The 18,600-nt window shown below is 40.7% G+C and overlaps 1 protein-coding gene across 17 annotated transcripts in view; it reads left to right on the forward strand.

The window, feature by feature from the left end:
• The window catches only part of FOXP1 (forkhead box P1), a 794,287-nt gene that overhangs the window by 695,418 nt on the left and 80,269 nt on the right, over nucleotides 1-18,600 (forward strand). For 16 of the 17 annotated variants that reach the window (XM_073569708.1, XM_073569704.1, XM_073569703.1 and 13 more), the window contains one exon: nucleotides 4,956-5,160. In XM_073569708.1, the coding sequence (XP_073425809.1) occupies nucleotides 4,956-5,160 (205 nt within the window). Of the gene's footprint in view, nucleotides 1-4,955; nucleotides 5,161-10,220; nucleotides 10,353-18,600 lie in introns of all 17 variants that reach the window. The other variant, XM_073569710.1, reaches the window with a different exon arrangement.

Below are 18,600 nucleotides of genomic sequence, written 5' to 3' on the forward strand. Positions count from 1 at the left end.
GCATAATTTTTAATACAGTTTTCACTTACCTTGTGCCATTTATGATGCTAACTATATGGCATCAAGGCCTGTGACTGCCACCCCTAAACCTCCCAGAGCTGCGTCACTGCTGCAAGGCAATTTCTTCCTGTGAGAGATTTTTTTTAATGCTCTTTGTCACTTGGTATTGGGGGTTCTATTTTGTGGAGACCTAACTGGTGTTACTGGCATTGAATGCTGGGAAGTGGTATGCTAATTAGCTCTCCTAAAGAAGAAAGAGAATTGTCTCTGTAGTGCTAGCAATAGAAAGATTTTTCTTTCTCTTTTTTCATATTTGTCTTCAGTGCAATGTTATGTGTCAATGATCTATCTTTTTGAAATCCTATCCATCTATAAAACTATGTAATATATTTTTCTTTCTTCATTTTCCCGTCCTTCCTTTTTTCCCGTCCTTCCTTTTTTCCCGTCCTTCCTTTTTTCCCTTCCTTCCCTTTTCCCTTCCTTACCTTTTCCCTTCCTTACCTTTTCCCTTCGTTCTTTTTTTCCTTGCTTCATTTTTCCCTTGCTTCCTTTTTCCTTTCTTTCCTTTTCCCTTACTTTTTTCGCTTCACTTTTCTTTACTCCTTTCTTCCGTTTGCTTTCCTTCCTTTTTCTTTCCTCCCTTTTCCCTTACTTCCTTTATTGCTTACTTTTCCCTTTCTTAATTTTCTCCTTCTTTCCTCTTTCTTTCCTGTAACTAAGTATCAATTATCTTTTTATGTCTCTGTGTACAGTTTTTCTTGTATATACTCCTAACTACAGCTGTAGTAAGTACCGTCTGTACATGTGGTGCACTACTCTTATTATTGCCCTGAGGCTGATTGTGTAATGCAGCCGCTCTCAAGTACAGTACATGAGTGACTGTGATAACTGAACCAGCCTCATGCTGCTGACAAATGCTATATTATCTATTATCTATATATTATCTATCTGTCTATCATCCATCTATCTATCTATCTAGTCACTATGTCTCATGAGTTCTTGAATTCTGAACAATTCTGTTGAGAATTTGCAGACTACGGTTGTGAAAAATCAGGATTTTTGGGGGACGTAGGGATTAATATGGGCAGTCAACTAAAAAAAATACAAATAAACTGTAGTAATTATTCCGTGCACTGATCTTGTGCTGTGTTCACTGGTCAATGACAATATTTCTTCTACAGTTTAAGGACCCCCCTCCCTAAAAAAAAACAAAACCCTTTTTCTACTTCTGTCTCAGATCTCATTAGCATTGATCTGAGCCCTGACAGTAATAATGGGGTGAGCTTTCGAGAAAGTTCTGTATTTTTTTTACAGCAGACACATCCATCAATTAGCCGAGCAGAACTAGAAACCAAAATTAATGAGAGAGATAGGTGTGTTAATGAAATAATCATAGTGTAATCAATTTGACTGTTAAAAAGTGAAAAGCATTTCAAGGAGACGATGTGAATTCATAATTTACGTCTGCGCGCCATTAATAAGAAATGTATTTCATAACAAAGCTATTTGTCTTCATTTAAAACGCGGGCACAAAAAAAATGTGTCTCTCATTAAGACGTCGCATTGTCACAATATTCTGCTTTTTACACTGGAAAGGGAAAGCGCCTAGGGGTGCAGAGGTAATGCTGGCACCTATGCCCTGGTGCATTGGGTGCACAGGTAGTGGTGGCATCTATGCCCTGGTGCTTGGGGGTGCAGAGGTAGTGGTGACATCTATGCTCTGGTGCCTAGGGTTGCAGGGTTAGTGGTGGCACCTCTGCTTTAGTGCCTAGGGGTGCAGAGGTAATGGTGGCATCTATGCTCTGGTGCCTAGGGGTGAAGAGGTAGTGGTGGCACCTATTAACTGCTGCCTAGGTATGCAGAGGTAATGGTGGCACCTATGCTCTTGTGTCTAGGGGTGCAGAGGTAGTGGTGGCATCTATGCTTTGGTGCCTAGGGGTGCAGAGGTAGTGGTGGCACCTATGCACTGGTGCCTTGGGGTGAAGAGGTTGTTGTGGCACCTATGCACTGCTGTCTATGGGTGCAGAGGTAATGGTGGCACCTATGCTCTGGTGCCTAGGGGTGCAGAGGTAGTGGTGGCACCTATGCTCTGGTGCGTAGGGGTATTGAGGTAGTTGTGGCACCTATGCACTGGTGCCTAGGGTGCAGAGGTAATGGTGGCACCTATGCTCTGGTGCCTAGGGGTGTAGAGGTAGTGGTGGCATCTATACATTGGTGTGTAGGGGGGTAGAGGTAGTTGTGGCACCTATGCACTGGTGCCTAGGGTGCAGAGGTTGTGGTGGTATCCATGCTCTGGTGCCTAGGGGTGTAGAGGTAGTGGTGGCACCTATGCACTGGTGCCTAGGAGTGCAGAGGTAATGGTGGCACCTACACTGGTGCCTAGGGGTGCAGAGGTAGTGGTGGCATCTATGCTTTGGTACCTAGGGGTGCAGAGGTATTGGTGACACCTATGCTCTGTCACAGAAGACACCAGCAGGAGTATAACTATTATGGGTGCAGGGTTTGCAGTCACACTTGAGCCCTCAAGTCTATGGGGCCTCAAAAGTTCTTTTGTTGTCCTTCATGGGAAGACTAATACTATTAAAGACCAGATATATTTGAGGGCCCTGTTGGAAGTTTTGCATTGGGGTCTAGTAGCGTCAAGTTATTCACCAGCATAATAAATACCCATGGTAGGTGGCAGCCTTGTTACAGATTTTTTTGGGGGTCCAGAAGCTTCTACTTTGGCCACTGGTTGTGATCAAAATATTCAAAATAAAAGGCAGAAGAGCTATTGCCTAAGCAGATAATTAATATGGTTCACTAGAAACTAATGATGGTAGAGGGGTATCTCGCAGGATAGGTAATAAATCTGTGACCACTGCTGGTCTGATCGCTGGGATTCATTTAGATCCCAAGAATAGGGTACCTAAGTCTCCAATGTGATTGGATCCTTGGTGCACATGCACAACCGCCTCTCCATTCCCTTCCGTAGGACTGATGGCACGGCTACCGCCTTCAGTCTAACAGATGTAACTAGAACAATGGTTGAGCATGCTGTCTAACTATTAGGATTTATTTAGATTACAAAATCTGGTCCCAGATTCCTCTATGATAGGATCGGTGGTGCGCATGCTCCACCGTCACTCCATTCACTTCTGTAAGATTGCTGTAACTGCTGTCTCCATCAGTCTCGATTATTGAGTATTCAAAGTAATGCCCTGTTCACCCAGGGGGCTGTGCGACTTTTGTTCTTGTGAACGGTGAGGGTCACAGCAGTCAAATTTACACTGATAATACATTTATCCAATATGTATTTAGTCAGAAAACCCCTTTAAGATGGTGGAGACTCAGTAGTAAAATGCAGCATACCCAAGAGATAGGGTTCCTACTGCACTGACCCATCAGCAGCAGATAACCCTGTACTACCCAAGTATTTCAGGATAGTACAGGTACATACATAGGAGGTGGAATCTATAGCAAGTGGCCAACACATTATGGGATGCTTTCTAACACATTATGAGATGCTTTCTAAAGCTGTTACAGGTCCAACCGTTAAAGGGTTTTTCCTTTCTTATAAAGTTAAAACATTCCAGTAGGGTATGACCTCAATTTATAATCAATCAGTGTCTGACCATTGGGACCTCACTTCTAATTTTTCCCTGCTTCGGCACTGTGTCAGGATCTGTTGGGTCCGCCAAGGTCGTACCCCCGTAACCACAAATTATAGCAAATCCTACACTTATTCTTTCACACTATGAGATGGGAAAGACCCTTTTTAAAGGAGGTTTGTCCAAGGTTAGAAAAAACTTAGGCGCTTTCTTCCTAAAACCGTGCCATACGCTTGACCCAACCTACAGATAGTTGTGGTGCTATTTTTCTTAATTTTTTTTGAAGATGGCAGCATTTTGTTTTTTGTTTTACGAACCCCATACAATACATAACTATAAAAGATTGTGAGGTTTACAGGTTATATAAGAAACCAGCAATACTATTAATGATCGTGGATGGCAAACCCAGATGGGGAATCATCATCTATACCAGGGGCCTCCAACCTGTGGCTCTCTACTTGTTGGGAGTTTGGTAGGAGTTGGAGAACCACAGATTGGAAACCTTTTGACATGGACTATGCCAAAATTCATTGGGAGGATGAAATCTCAAGTTGGCCATACACATAAGGTAAGCCAACAGCTACCTCTCTTGACTCCCCCTTTCAAATAAGTGTGAGGCTTAACCCAGCATTCATGACTTTTCAACAGGAAGTGGGGACAAAGCCGCTGCCAAATGCTTTGGCAGCCACTTATCTCTCCCGGAAACAAATGTATCCAGATTCGAAATTCCATCTTCCTGATCATTTTCTATTCCAACATAATCCGTTCGGGGAGAGTCAGAAGAGTCGGGAGACCCCTTCCTACACTTCTTGTCCCACAGAAATGGGTATGGAGTGTCTATTGTTTTCTCTGGCGGTTCCCACCAGGATAGAATAGAATCTGATGTGTAAGTGGGCCTTTTAGTCTTAATTGGCAGTTCCTGCCGGGATAGAAGGGGTTAATAAAGGCTACGCCCATGCTTAACTCCTGTTGCATCCAATGAAAATGGAAGTTATTTCATTAAAGAGACAGATGCGGATCTGATTGAACCGCATCCCTTTATACGCTCCAGATCCTTGTGTCGTGTAACTCCTGGGGACGTTTTTCATTAAAACAAAGATAATTTCTATGTTGACGAGAATCCTTCATCAGATACAACAAGGTCCTCAATGATGGTATTATTTTTTTTCCCTCTTCTTTAAGATTAATAATCTGCTTTTAGTTAAGCAAATACCATTGCAGAAAAGAATGAATTGTTGCATTTCATTATCCTTTGTAGGGGGGAAATGGCTCGGGCTTTGTTTACTGACTCTTTGATTTAATTACTGTTTGAGAAGGGCTGAATTAGCTGTTAATTGATTTAATTATCCAATTTGTTTGTTTCAGGCATGATTCCAACAGAGCTCCAGCAGCTCTGGAAAGAAGTGACGGGTTCGCACACCGCCGATGATGTCGGTTGTAACAACCACAGCACTTTGGACCTGTCCACGACATGCGTCTCTTCGGTGGCATCGCCCAAGACCTCTTTGCTCCTCAATCATCAGGCGTCAACAAATGGACAGGCATCTCTTCTTACTCCGAAAAGAGAGAGGTAAGAAGCCGCAACCTGGGCAACTTTATATGGGTCTTTATAAGAAGGAGATGCCTAGAGATGCTTTTGTCCTCTTATTGATTCCGTTGGATCTCAGTTAACGATTTGATGACTTAATTTCTTCGATCCCTCTGATAAGAAATTCCATCAAATTAGTGATCCAAGGGTTGAGCTTAGATTTGTGTCCTTGGCTAATAATTCATTAAGGAGTGATGATGAGTCTTTGTCAATAATCAATTTGTGTTGTCTTTTAAGTTATGAGACAGTTTTCTACTCTTTCGAGGGGAATTAATTTGTAAGCCAGCCAAAACTAGAGGCTCTTCCAAAAGGAAGAGATTCCCAATGGTAGATGGCTATTTTAGAGTTCTTGCCACAAGTTAGTGCATAGCATGGCACTGGTAGGGTCAGACAGATGACTAAGGTTCATCTCAGGGGATTACAGAGGAGATCCTTGTGGGGTATGAAGATTGATATACAGGCATTGATTCATGGGAAAATCACGCAAATTAGCTCTCCTCCAGAAGGAATCCGTGTTTTTTATCAAGCAACTGGTAAAAGAAAGAGACACCCACCTGTAGACAGCTATTTTAAGGGTTATTGCCATATGGCGATACAGAGTCTGGTCCTTTTTAGTTCGGATATATTTGACTCAGTTTATATTGGTTCTCATTGAGGAGATCCAGATGGCCTATGAGGTCCGACTTACTGCTCCATGGGAAAAAAATATGCAAACTAGATCTGCTTCACAAGGAAGAAAGCAGTCAAACAAGACACCTCCAAAAGGAACAGTCCTTTATCTGTAAACAGCCGTTTCTCGCAGTATGAGAAGGGACGCATTGAATTCAGCCAACGCAAAAGGGTATCTTCCATTTCCTTGTATCCCTCTTCTTTTACTTTTTTTTTTCTTCCCTTTCCTTTCCCTTCTCTTTACTTCACTTTCCCTTCTCTTTCCTTCACTCTTCCCTTCTCTTTCCTATAATTCCTTTTTTCCCTTCCTTCACCTCCCTTGTCCTTCTTTCCTTTCCCTTCTCTTTCGTTTTCCCCTTCTCTTTCCTTTTCCCCTTCTCTTTACTTTTCCTCCCCTTCTCTTTACTTTTCCTCCCCTTCTCTTTACTTTTCCTCCCCTTCTCTTTACTTTTCCTCCCCTTCTCTTTCCTTTTCTTCCTTCCCTTCCATGTATTTCCCTTCTCTTTCCTTCCCTTCTCTGTCCTTCTTTCCTATAATTCCCTTTTTTCCCTTCCTTCTCCTCCCTTGTCCTTCTTTCATTTCCCTTTCCCCTTCTCTTTCCTTTCCCCTTCCCTATCTTTTCCCCTTCCCTTCCTCTTCCCCTTCCCTTCCTATCACCCTTCCTTTGCTTTTCTTTTCTTCCTTTCCTTCTCTCTCCCTTTTTTCTGGTTTGATGCATATTACATTGTTCTCCATGAAGCATCATCCCATGTTAAGTCTCCATGCACCACCTGGATTTCTCCAATGACTCTGTCCACACGATTTTAGCAGTGGTCTCATATCTCCATAGCCACCGACTTCGGGGCATGCCGGGTGTTGCAATTTTGTAACTACTGGAAACTTTTTTTTTTTTTTTTTTGTTGGAGTCTGTGGCTCTGCAGAATTATGAGATGAATAATGTTACCATGGAAGGCACATTAGTCTAACAGGAGCAAAGTCATAACTCGTTTTTAGAAAACAGACAGATGTAGCAGAGCTGGGTTGTAATTCAGTAGGTAATTTGCTTTTACAAGATCCCTTGTATGAAGACGTATTACCTTACCAGCCCGTCCCTAAGCAGCATAGCATTTCACTATATTTGCCTTGTCATATTATTTCACCTAGTGCAGTAAAATCCATGATCCTTAGACCTGATCCAGTCACTGTGATACATTTTCACATCCTGCACATGTTTAAATATTCCCGCAGGAAAAAAAAACAACTTTAATTTTAAGGTCGGGTTCCAATTTTCAACACTTAATAAATCCATAATTTTTAATACGGCCGATGTTAGCGCGGTGCCGCAGCGAGACTTGGTTGGCTGTCTGCTTGTACAAATGTAACACCTGGCTTCTGTTTAAATCAGTCGCACAATAGGAGCAATTATTTCATTTCCCCGGCGCAGAGGTCACAGCCATAGGATGTATTTTTAGACATACAGGATTTACAGTAAAGTTTGCAAGCGCCGGTGCTGAGCAGGGGTTGGGTGCCGGTGACGGTCCATCTGGAGCCTGACCTGCTGCAGCTCTACAGCAATTCCAGATCTGTAACGTCATTTCTAGTCTCCATTCCTATCGTCAGCAGATTGAACATGTAGCACTTGTCGGGATCTGTGTGAGTTCTTGTTCATTAGGCTAACTTTAAAGGATTTGGACACTTGCGGGTACAATTTTCTTTTCTTAAATGCATGTATTTGGGGCTAAAATCATGGGTTTCATTAAAACAATCGCACCTTTTGGCTTTTTTATAGCCTTCTGTACCTTCTTCACGATTAGCTGCAGAATAAGTAAACTGAGACTTCATCAGTGTGCTGCTTATGACTGAGTTTAGAACTCTCTTATCTGCCTGCTTCTGAGCCCCTCTGTACCACTTTATCAGAGTAGACCACATCAAAGTTGAACTGAACTTTGATGCGGTCATAAAACATCTGAGGTCAGAGAAAGACAATAAATAGTTACAATCTCTCCAGCAGAAGAAATTTACCGAGATTCTCTGTTAACTCATTCAGCAGTTGGCAATGTGCAGGGGACAAAAAAAAATAAGCGTCTGTAAAAGCCAAACCGGGGGGGGGGGGGAATTTTTAAAGGAACCAAATTGCAAATATTATTTTGAGCCCAAAATACATGGTTAAAATAAAGTAAACAAAAAGAAAAAAAATCCCAAAAGACGTCCATAGTCTTTAATACATAATGGGGTCTTAAAACACACATTTTTCACATATTTTTCAGGAGGAATAACCGCTTATGTTGGGTGTTCTTGAGCAGCTACTTGTTCTACTAGATATTGAGGATTATTTTTTAGTTTTCCAAAAATATATATTGTCCCAATATATTTTAAGTCGAAATCCTGGAAGGACAGGTTATTTTATTTTTATTTTTTTTCTATTTTTCTTCACTTGTGTATTTTTGCCCCTTTTTGACCACAAATATGTAAAAAAGAGAAAAAAGTAAAAAAAAAAAAAAAAAAAAGGTTGTTCTACCCAGACTACAGCCTATAAAAAGAGGGAATCTAGTTGGATGGCACAATCATCCACCAATAAAGCTTTTGATAACGACAACATATTTATAAAAAAAAGTAATAAAATGATATAAAATATATCAAGAATACATAAAAAAAATAAACAAGAAAAATATATTGTCGAAGTGCAACACATTTTGGGGAGTTAGAGTCCCCTCTATTAAGCCAGAAGAGCTTCCCTAATAAAGGGAACTCGACTCTCCGAAATATGTTGCTTTTTGTAGATATGCAGTGCTGTGCAAAAGTTTTACTAAAGCGTGGAAATAATGCTGCAACGTAAGAATGTTTTTTTTTTCTAAAATTAGAAGTGTTTTAATAATTTTTTTTTATCAATTAACAAAATGCAAAGTGAATGAACAAAGTACAAATATAAATAAAATCAATATTTGGTGACCGCCCTTTGCCTTGAAAGCATCAATTCTTGGTACAATTTCCGCACAGTCTGGGATTTTGTAGGATTTTACTCAGGTGTATGAGTAACCAATTATACCAAACATGAGAATACTTTTCAGATGTAGGTTGAAACAAAGTCATTAGCTGAAACAGAAAAGACTGTCTAGGAGGATTAAACCTGGGTGATAAACAGCCAGGCTATGCTTCAAAGGTGAGGTTGTGGAAGACAGTTTTATGTCATATACCATACATCATGGCAAGTCTGAGTACAGCAACAAGACACAAGGTAGTTATGCAGCATCTGAAAGGTCTCTCCTTGGAGAAGAGTTCCAAGCAAATTGGGGTTTCAAGACGAGATGTTCAACTCTTTTGAAGAAGCGCCAATCGGCAACGTTGAGGACTGTGTAGATGCAATGGTAGGCCAAGAAAGCTATATCGTGAATACGTCCCTTTGAATTCGGAAGCTGTCCAACAGTACCATCAGCTCAGAACTGGTGGGAACCAGCTACACCCATCTACTGTCTGCAGAAGTCTGGCCACAAGTGATCTTCATGGAAGAATTCTGGCCAAAAAAAACCCTTAACCTTCCTTTTGGAAACAAGGCGAAGCGACTCAACTATGCACGAAATCATAGGTACTGGTGTGCTGAAAAAATAGCAGCAGGTGTTCTGGACTGATAAGTCAAAATGTTAATTATTTCGTTGTAACAGAAGCAGTTTGTTCACCGAAGGGCTAAAGAGCAGCACAATAATGAGAGCTTGCAGTAACAGTGAAGCATGGTGGAGGGTTCATCAAGTTTAGGGCAGCGTTTTTGCAAATAGAGTTTGGTATTTGGCATCATCAATGCTGAGAAATATAGACAGATACTTATCCATCATTTAATACCACCAAGGAGGAATCCGGCTCCAAATTTATTCTGCAGCCGGACAGTGACCCCAAACATATGGCAAGGAGCCCTGGAAGTGATGATCCAGCCCCCACAGAGCCCTGATCTCACATCAAATCTGTCTGGGATCACATGAAGGATCCGCACAAGTCTCATCCACAGAAGATCTGGGGTTAGGTCTCCAAGATGTTTGGAACAACCTCCCAACAAAGTTCCTTCAAAAAATGTACAAGAAGCACTGATGAAAGCAAAAGGCGGTCACCAAATATTGAATTTATTTAGATTTCTCTTTTGTTCATTCAACTTGCATTTTGTTAATTGATAAAAAATAAACTATAAACACCTCTATTGCTATTTGCAGCATTTTTTCCACAATTGTCTAAAACTTTTGCACAGTAGTTTATGTATATATTTTTATGTATTCTTAATATAGTGTATTAATTTATTACTTTTGATAAATATATTGTCTTTATAGAGGGCTTTATTGGTGAATGTTTGAAAGTTCTAACTAATTTCCCTTTTTTTTTTTTTTTTTTTTTTGCGGATCTAATCTGATTAGATCTGCTTTATTACTTTTCCTATGGATGTATCCCGGGCAAAATTTGGCATCTTCTAGCCTTCAGGATCCGGGAGACTTTGGCTTCAACCCATACAATTACCATTGCGCTTATGCTGAAAACAACCTTTTGAGGTGAGCGCTTTTTTGAATGCCTTTTGTACCCATCCCCATACTTATCCATTCATCCTTTCTAGCGCTATTTAATTTTTCCGGTATTTTCGGGAGTAATGTTCAGTAAACTAAATAGTAATGTAGTAGGAATTGGAGAAATGATTGTATTTTTGGTCTGTAATGGAGTTTTTATGGATATTGATAATACCACAGGGCTCAGTAATTTTGAGATATTAATTTCCAAAAGGCTCATGTAAGTTGTTTACTGCGTGTTTTTGTTAAATGGTCATAATAAAATAGTTTCTTTTGGCTTTTTTTGATTCTTAGTCATGGCTCTTCTAAGTTTTCTTTTCGAACTATCTTCCAAGAAAAAATCCAACGTAACCGTAATCTTTCACAAAAAAAAAATAAATTGAAAGAATATTTTGCGACCCAATAACAAGAAAGTCCGCACAGATCCCTTTCTGTTCGATTGCATCACTACAGTATGCCACAACTCTAATGTTTCATGTCTTTTCGTCCTATCTGCACCTTTTCACATCACATATTTTCTCTATCACTTTTTGCAAATGTCGTTATCTGCATTCCCACCCAAAAGAGAGGAAAAACAGGCATGTCTAGAGATCTGGAGCAAACCTTTCGATTGTTTTTTTTGAGTACTCAATCAGCACGGTGCTGGGAAAGTTCATCGGAACACACCCAGTATACACACATTACAAAAACAACAGCATTTTTGTGTTTCCTTTTACACCTTTTTCATGATAACGGACAACAATATTTGATCGAGTGCCCAGTTTCCATATCGTATAAACAGATAAAACCCAGGGGCTGGTGAATGTAGCAGTAAGATACGACTGAAGTGTTGATTTCATCAACTTTTTTTTTTTTCTTATTGTCGAGGAGTGGCTTTAATCCGATCTTGGCCTATGAACAGATGAAACATACTTTAGTTCCTAGCTTGTTGTGTATCAATTGAGTAGATGAGTGATAGACAACCTTCAGTCCCCAAACTGGTCTTACGTGACGTTGTGGTTTTCCAATGACTAGAGTTTATGCTGGTTTATTTGCATATCCCATTACATCGGTCACAACACTGTTCTGTGGCTGCTGCATGGAAGCAGGAGAGCCATCTCTTACCTGTTGGCATCCGCGACTCTTCTTTTGGCTAGCCAGCCTGGCGCAAAGTCATCATTGAATTATGACATAGATGTTTCGTCAGGCCAGGTAATTGAAAGAAGAGCCGCTCATGCCGGAAGGTAAGAGGCGGTATTATTGCTTCCCGTGCAGAAGCCGATGGAATAGGACTTGCAAATTGATTTCCACCAACTTTTCCAGTGACTGATGGGTCGTAGGTTGCCCACAGCTAGAGTAGATTCTTGTGTACAGAAATCAGGACTAGAATTCCTTTTTGGGCAACTTTCATTTGGTAGCACTCGTCTTAATGTAATTTCTAAAATGTTATTTTGCCTTAAAGATTTTTGGAGGCACTGTCCCAGGACTTGCCTGAATTTATTATTTAACTGCCTTGGGCTCGATTCCAAGCCTGCCAGGGTCATCTCCCCCACTGTCTTAATATGAAGTGGTTCTTGGTTCACCATTCCACTACATTGACAGTTTAACTTAAAAGCTGTCCACGATCAAAATTCCTAAAAAAAAAAAAACTTATGACCATGACATTGTTTTGACTGGTGGCGTGTCTGATCCAACCACTTACAAAAGCTGTAGAAACAAAAGGGGCATTTCCAGAGTGAAACCTCTAATACAAGACATCTTGGTGGCACCTGTACTGGAAATTGTCTAAACTGTGTTCCTCTGCTAGTAGACCTCATTTAAGCTTCCCAGAGCCATATGTACAATGCTTCAAATTAATTCTATAATTTGAATCTTGGATTTTTAAATTTCGGTTAGAAATAAACTTATGTTGGTTTTATGTTGTAAAGCCTAAGACGTTTTGGGACCTACAGGTAGACAAGAGTCTTATAGAGAAAAGCTTTCTGGATTTTACAAAATAGATCCTAGTGGCAGGTGATTTGTTTCCAAAGTCAAACTCAAATGGACTTATCTCCTGTGGGACCATTGTGGCTAATTATTAAGTAAGGACTTGTGCCATCCAAGGGATTCTACAGTAATTTGGTGGGTCAATCTGACTTTGACAGAGAAGGGTCAGACAATCTATGTTTGTTTCCAAAGAATATGCCCTTCTGAAGTTCAGAGATGAAAAATTGGAAACGGTCTTAGGAGCGCAGGGAAGAGACTCAGACAAGAAATGGGGTTAAACCACAACGCGTTTCGACGGAAGATCCGTCTTCATCAGGTGGAAGTTCCTTGTCTGCCCCTGGGTTGCTTCCTAAACGCTCCTGTATGACCGTTTATCACTGACTCTTCTTCTGAAGTTCAGGACTTCTTAATTTCTTCATGTCTCACCCTGACGCCCCTGAAGAAGACAAAACGCGCATCGGGGTGAGGGACGCGGCCGCCACTCCACACATGTCAGTTAGCCAGGTGAGATTCTTTTTGAGCTAGTTTTTGCTCATATTATTGGCGCATTGTGTGGTTTCTTGCACAATTTAATATTATTTACACACTTTGGCTTATAGCCTGGTTCTAATCAATTTCAGTCAGTGCAAGCGCAGGCATTAGCTATGGCAGAAGCCTTATTGTTTATTGTATGTTTTTAATATTTTTGATAAAATAAAAATTATTATTTTTATAATATTTATGTAAATTGTGCTTTTTCTGTTCACCTTGTTTCCATTTTGGTGTGACAGACGGGTTTTATATGCTCAAGATAACCACCTACTTTGCATCCACTTATCATCATCATATGATTGTTAGATCTGTTATCTGGGTTAGACACACTAGTGGTGCAACTTGGGCAGCTACACAGGGGCCCAAGAGATAAGGGAGTCCATTTCTTCCTCCAAAGCAGATGGGTTTCTAAGTTATGAGGAGCTATTGGCTTGGAAAGGGCCCATGTACTGTTCTTTCATAGGGGCCCTCTTCTATCCGTGTCCATGATGATAGTTTGGGGAATAGACTGTCATTTCCACTCCCTCTGGTTGGATATTAAGCGTTACCTGAGTTCTACCTCTTGCAAATACTCATCATGCACCACCCTTCTTCTGCGCGCTGTTTGCTTGCAAACCATTGGATTGTTTGCCTACATAATTGCTAGAAACTTTGTACAGTAGTTTTTATATTTATTTATTTTTTTATTGCAGCACATCCTTGTTTAATTTGGAACCCTTTTATTTTACACAACGTGTATAGTTGGAAGCGCACCTCTAGTAATCATTGCAATTGGTTTATTAGCATCTTGCAGAGAGTGACGTTACGCGAGCGGTAGATCACGATGACTTCTGTTTCAGTAACATGATGAGATCTTTACGATACCCTCCGCTCGGCAGGGAAATAGTTCCTTCCTTGTCATTGTCGGCATTTTTGTTCTGGAAGAGAGGGGGTTAACTTGCAACAATTACAGTCATTGGCTTCCCTGCCGATCATGTTGTAAGGTGCATGCCATCCATTTGCTGAGCTGATTGAATTACGGTTGCATCTTTAACCGTAAGTGAGCAATATATTACACAGAAGGATGCACATTGACTTGCTTTAAGCAGCCATGACAATCTCCTGGATACCGGTCTCGATTTCTATTTAACACATACCAGAAATGAAGAAGCAAAAAAAACATGCAATTCCCATTTCAGCGAGCAAGACAGTATTTGGTATAGTCAGTGGAACAATATAGTATCACTGTGCACTTGGGTGTGAGAAGAGTGGAGTTATTGAATTTCATCTTTCAGGTTCGGCATTGTCCCATCAGCCGGAAAGTAAGGTCGGAAGACAAAAGAGCACGAGCTATCTGCAATATGCACAGAGAGCCGAAAATATCTCTAATTATTCTCCCCTCCATCCCCGAAAAAAAATTACAAGGAAGGTGAAAGAGACAGAATGAAGAAAAAAGAGGCAACGGGAAAAATAAAATCTACAAAAATAAGACATCAGCAATTTTTTGTATTTGGGTAAGGAGAGGGATGAATTAGGATTTGCTGAATTGTACAAGTTTTCATGATGAATCTGCACTAATAATTGGAGACGAGTGAATAAATTCAAGTTCCAAATTCCCTAAATTTGGATTGGCCAGAAGCTGAATTTTTTTTGTGATTTGATTTGCTAGAATAATACAAAAAAGCAATTTGCCCTCTATTTTTGCTTGATCATTTTTTAGGGCTGAGAAGGTGTTAATAATCCTCCCATTATACTCTCTTTGCCCCTTACATGTCCTGTATCCATAGCTCTCCATTTGGTCTTCCGTGGCTTGCTTCCTCCCTTCCGGCTTGAGTCTCCTCTTCCATTTTGCGGCTTGAGTCTCCTATTCCATTTTCCGGCTCCAGTCTTCCATTCCATTTTCTGGCTCGAGTCTTCCCTTCCATTTTCCAGCTACGGTCTTACATAGTAACATAGATTTGAAGGCTGAAGGAAGACCTTATGTTCATCTAGTTCAGCCTATTTTTAGTGCAGCTGTTCTGCATTGTTGATCCTGCGGAAGGCAAAAAACTCAGAGTAGAAGCCAATTTTCTCCATAGGGAAAAAAATTGCTTCCCCTTAGCTGGGTCAACCATCTACCTATAATATTATGTTATTCGTAACCTTCTATACTGTTACAAGAAAAGCATCCATTCCTTTCTTAAATTCATTCAGTGAGTTGGCCATCACCACTTCCTCAGGAAGAGAATTCCAGAGCCTCACTGCTCTTACCGTGAAGAACCCTTTTCTATGCTGGTGCAGAAATGGTCTTTCCTCCAAACAAAGAGAATGCCCCCTTGTTCTTGTCACAGTCCTTGGTGCAAACCGTTCATTGGAGAGATCTCTGTATTGCCCTCTGATATACTTGTACATATATATTAGGTCTCCCCTAAGTCTTCTCTTTTCTAGTGTAAATAGACCTAATTTTGATAACCTTTCTGGGTATTGTAGTGAACCAACTCAATTTATCATTTTAGTAGCCCGCCTTTGAACCCTTTCAAGTTCAGTAATGTCTTTCTTGAGCACCGGCATCCAAAATTGCACACAATACTCCAAGTGTGGTCTGACGAGTGATTTGTACAGAGGGAGAATTATGTTTTCATCTCGTGTCCCCAGACCTCTTCTAATGCATCCCATCACCCTATTTGCTTTGGTGGCAGCTGCCTGACACTGGGCACTCCAATTTAGTTTCTTATTGACTAAGATGTCTAAGTCTTTTTCCATGTCTGATTTCCCCAGCAGTTTCCCATTTAGTAAGTAATTGTAGCATCTGTTTCTCCTTCCCATGTGCATAACCCTACACTTATCTGTGCTAAACCTCATTTGCCATTTTTCAGCCCAATTCTCCAATTTACTCAAATCTGTCTGTAGTTGCAAACTGTCCTCCTTTGTGTTAACTACCTTACATAGTTTTGTATCATCTGCAAATACTGATATTTTACTGTGTAAGCCATCCACTAGATCATTAATAAATATATTAAATAGTAGGGGGCCCAATACAGAACCCTGTGGTACCCCATTAGTAACCCTGGCCCAATCTGAGTATGCCCCATTAATAACCACTCTTTGTTTTCTATCACTAAGCCAGCCTACCCATCTACATACATTTTCCCCTAGCCCGAGCTTTCTCCTCTTACTGACCAATCTTTTATGTGGGACAGTGTCAAATGCTTTAGAGAAGTCGAGATAAATGATATCCAATGATTCTCCTTGGTCCATTTGAGAGCTTACATCCTCATAGAAGCTGATCAGGTTAGTTTGATAGGAGCGATCCTTCATAAATCCATGTTGCTATGGAGTTAAACATTTATTAACATTGAGATATTCCATAACGGTATCCCTTAGAAACCCTTCAAAAATTTTACCCACAACAGATGTTACCGGCCTATAGTTTCCATGTTCCCTTTTACACCCCTTTTTTAATATTGGTACCACATTTGCTTGCTGCCAATCAAAAGGAACAGACCCTGTTTCTATAGAGTCTTTAAATATAAGGAATAGAGGCCTGTCTATCACATTACTTAACTCCCTTAATACCCGAGGGTGAATGCCATCAGGGCCTGGTGATTTGTCAATTTTAATCTTACTAAGGTGGTTCTGCACTTCCTCCTGGGTTAGGCAGGTAATACTTAATGGGGAGTTTACATTATCACTCTGCATTTCCCCGGCAAATCCTTTTCCTGTGTGAACACTGTTGAGAAAAAAGTATTTAAAACATTTGCTTTTCCCACATCGCTCTCTATGATTTCACCCTCATTGTTCTTTAAAGGGCCAACACCATCAATTTTAATCATTTTACTGTTTATATAATTAAAGAATAGTTTGGGGTTTGTTTTACTTTCCTTAGCAATGAGTCTCTCAGTTTCCACTTTTGTTAAATATATTTGTTTTTTACACATTTTATTTTTTTCTCTATAACTTTTTAATGCTTCTTCATTGCCTTCTTGTTTTAGCTTCCTAAATGCCTTGTTCTTGTTATTTATTGCCCTTTTACATCCTTATTTAGCCACATTGGTGTTCTCCTGTTCCTAGCCCTTTTATTTCTGTGTGGTATGGCTAGCTCGCAGTGGGTGTGTAAAACTGATTTAAATATTTCCCATTTATTTTCTGTGCTCCTATTTTTGAGGACATTGTCCCAATCAATTCGGCGAAGGTCCTCTCTAAGCTGATCAAACTTTGCTTTCCTGAAATTCAGCGTTTTCGTAACCCCCTTCCAGGGCACCTCACTGAAGGACAAGTGGAATTGTATTATATTGTGGTCACTGTTCCCCAGGTGCCCATCGACTCGGACTTCTGTTATTCTATCTGGCCTGTTGCTTAAAATGAAGTCCAGAAGGGCTGTCCCTCTAGTTGGGCCCTGCACAAGCTGTGACAGATAATTATCCTTGGTCACTGACAGAAATTGGTTTCCTTTCTGAGATACGCAGGTTTCAGTTTCCCAGTCTATGTCGGGGTAGTTGAAGTCCCCCATAATAATCACCTCATTGTGATTTGCTGCTTTGTCTATTTGTTTCAATAATACATTTTCAGTGGCTTCTGTTATATTTGGTGGCTTATAACAAACCCCTATGAGGATTTTATTACTTTTCCCTCCTTGTATCTCCACCCATAGAGACTCCACCTCTTCATTTCCCTCTTGTATATCTTCTCTTAGTGTGGGCTTTAAAGTGGACTTTATATATAGACAGACTCCAACCCCTTTCCATTTTTTACGATCCCTCCTAAACAAATCATATCCTTGCAAGTTAGCCGCCCAGTTCTAGCTGTCGTCTACTCTAACCATGTCTCAGTTATTCCTACTAGGTCGTATTTTTCCTCATATATTACCAACTCCAGATCTTCAATCTTATTGGTCAGGCTTCTTGTGTTGGTCAGCATGCAGGAAAGAAGTTTTACTTCATTTTTCTTAGCTTCCTTCTGAGTAGCCTGTCTTGGGTCCTCTTTACCACATCTAGTATCCTTGATTAGTTTGTCCTTCTGCTGCATGTTCTTGTCTGCTGTTTTTCCTCCCATCCCCTCTTCTTCTAGTTTAAAGCCCTCCTGATGAGTGTGGCAAGTCTTCTGGTGAATGGGTGTATCCCATCTCTTGCAAGAAGTCCATTGTAGAGGTATTTCATGCCATGGTCCAAGAATCCAAATCCTTGCTGCCTGCACCACCGTCGTAGCCAGTTGTTCACCTCCAGTATCCTATTCCATCTTCTGATGCCATGGCCATCGACTGGGAGGATTGATGAGAAAACAACCTGTACGTTCCGTTCCTTTATTTTCTTCCCCAGAATTTCAAAGTCTTCAAAGATAGTTGGTAGGTCATTTCTTGCCGTGTCGTTTGTGCCTACATGTATCAGTAGGAAAGGGTAGTCGTCCTTGGATTTGCGTATAGTTGGTATCCTGTTGGCCACATCCTTGATTTTTGCTCCTGGGAGGCAGCATACTTCTCGTGCGGTTATGTCCGACCTGCAGATAGTTGCCTCCGTGCCTCTTAGTTGTGAGTCGCCCATAACTACCACTCTTCTTTTCTTTCCGGACGCAATGCTTGTTGCTCATGAGTGTTTTTGAATGTCATTTGTTTCCGCTTTTGTTGACAGAGTAACTTTTGTTGATAGTGTGTCTTCTCTTGTAGATACGGTATCATCCTGTGCTGTGCCATTTTCGTTCTCCAGCATGAGGGCTTCATATTGGTTGCTAAGCTGTGTGGGTGGTGATGACCACTTGATCCGTTTGCTTCTTTCCGTCACATGGCTCC

The sequence above is a fragment of the Dendrobates tinctorius genome, unplaced genomic scaffold (assembly GCF_039654945.1).
Source record: "Dendrobates tinctorius isolate UK_male_01 unplaced genomic scaffold, ASM3965494v1 ptg000027l, whole genome shotgun sequence".
In the NCBI taxonomy this organism is placed as follows: domain Eukaryota; kingdom Metazoa; phylum Chordata; class Amphibia; order Anura; family Dendrobatidae; genus Dendrobates; species Dendrobates tinctorius.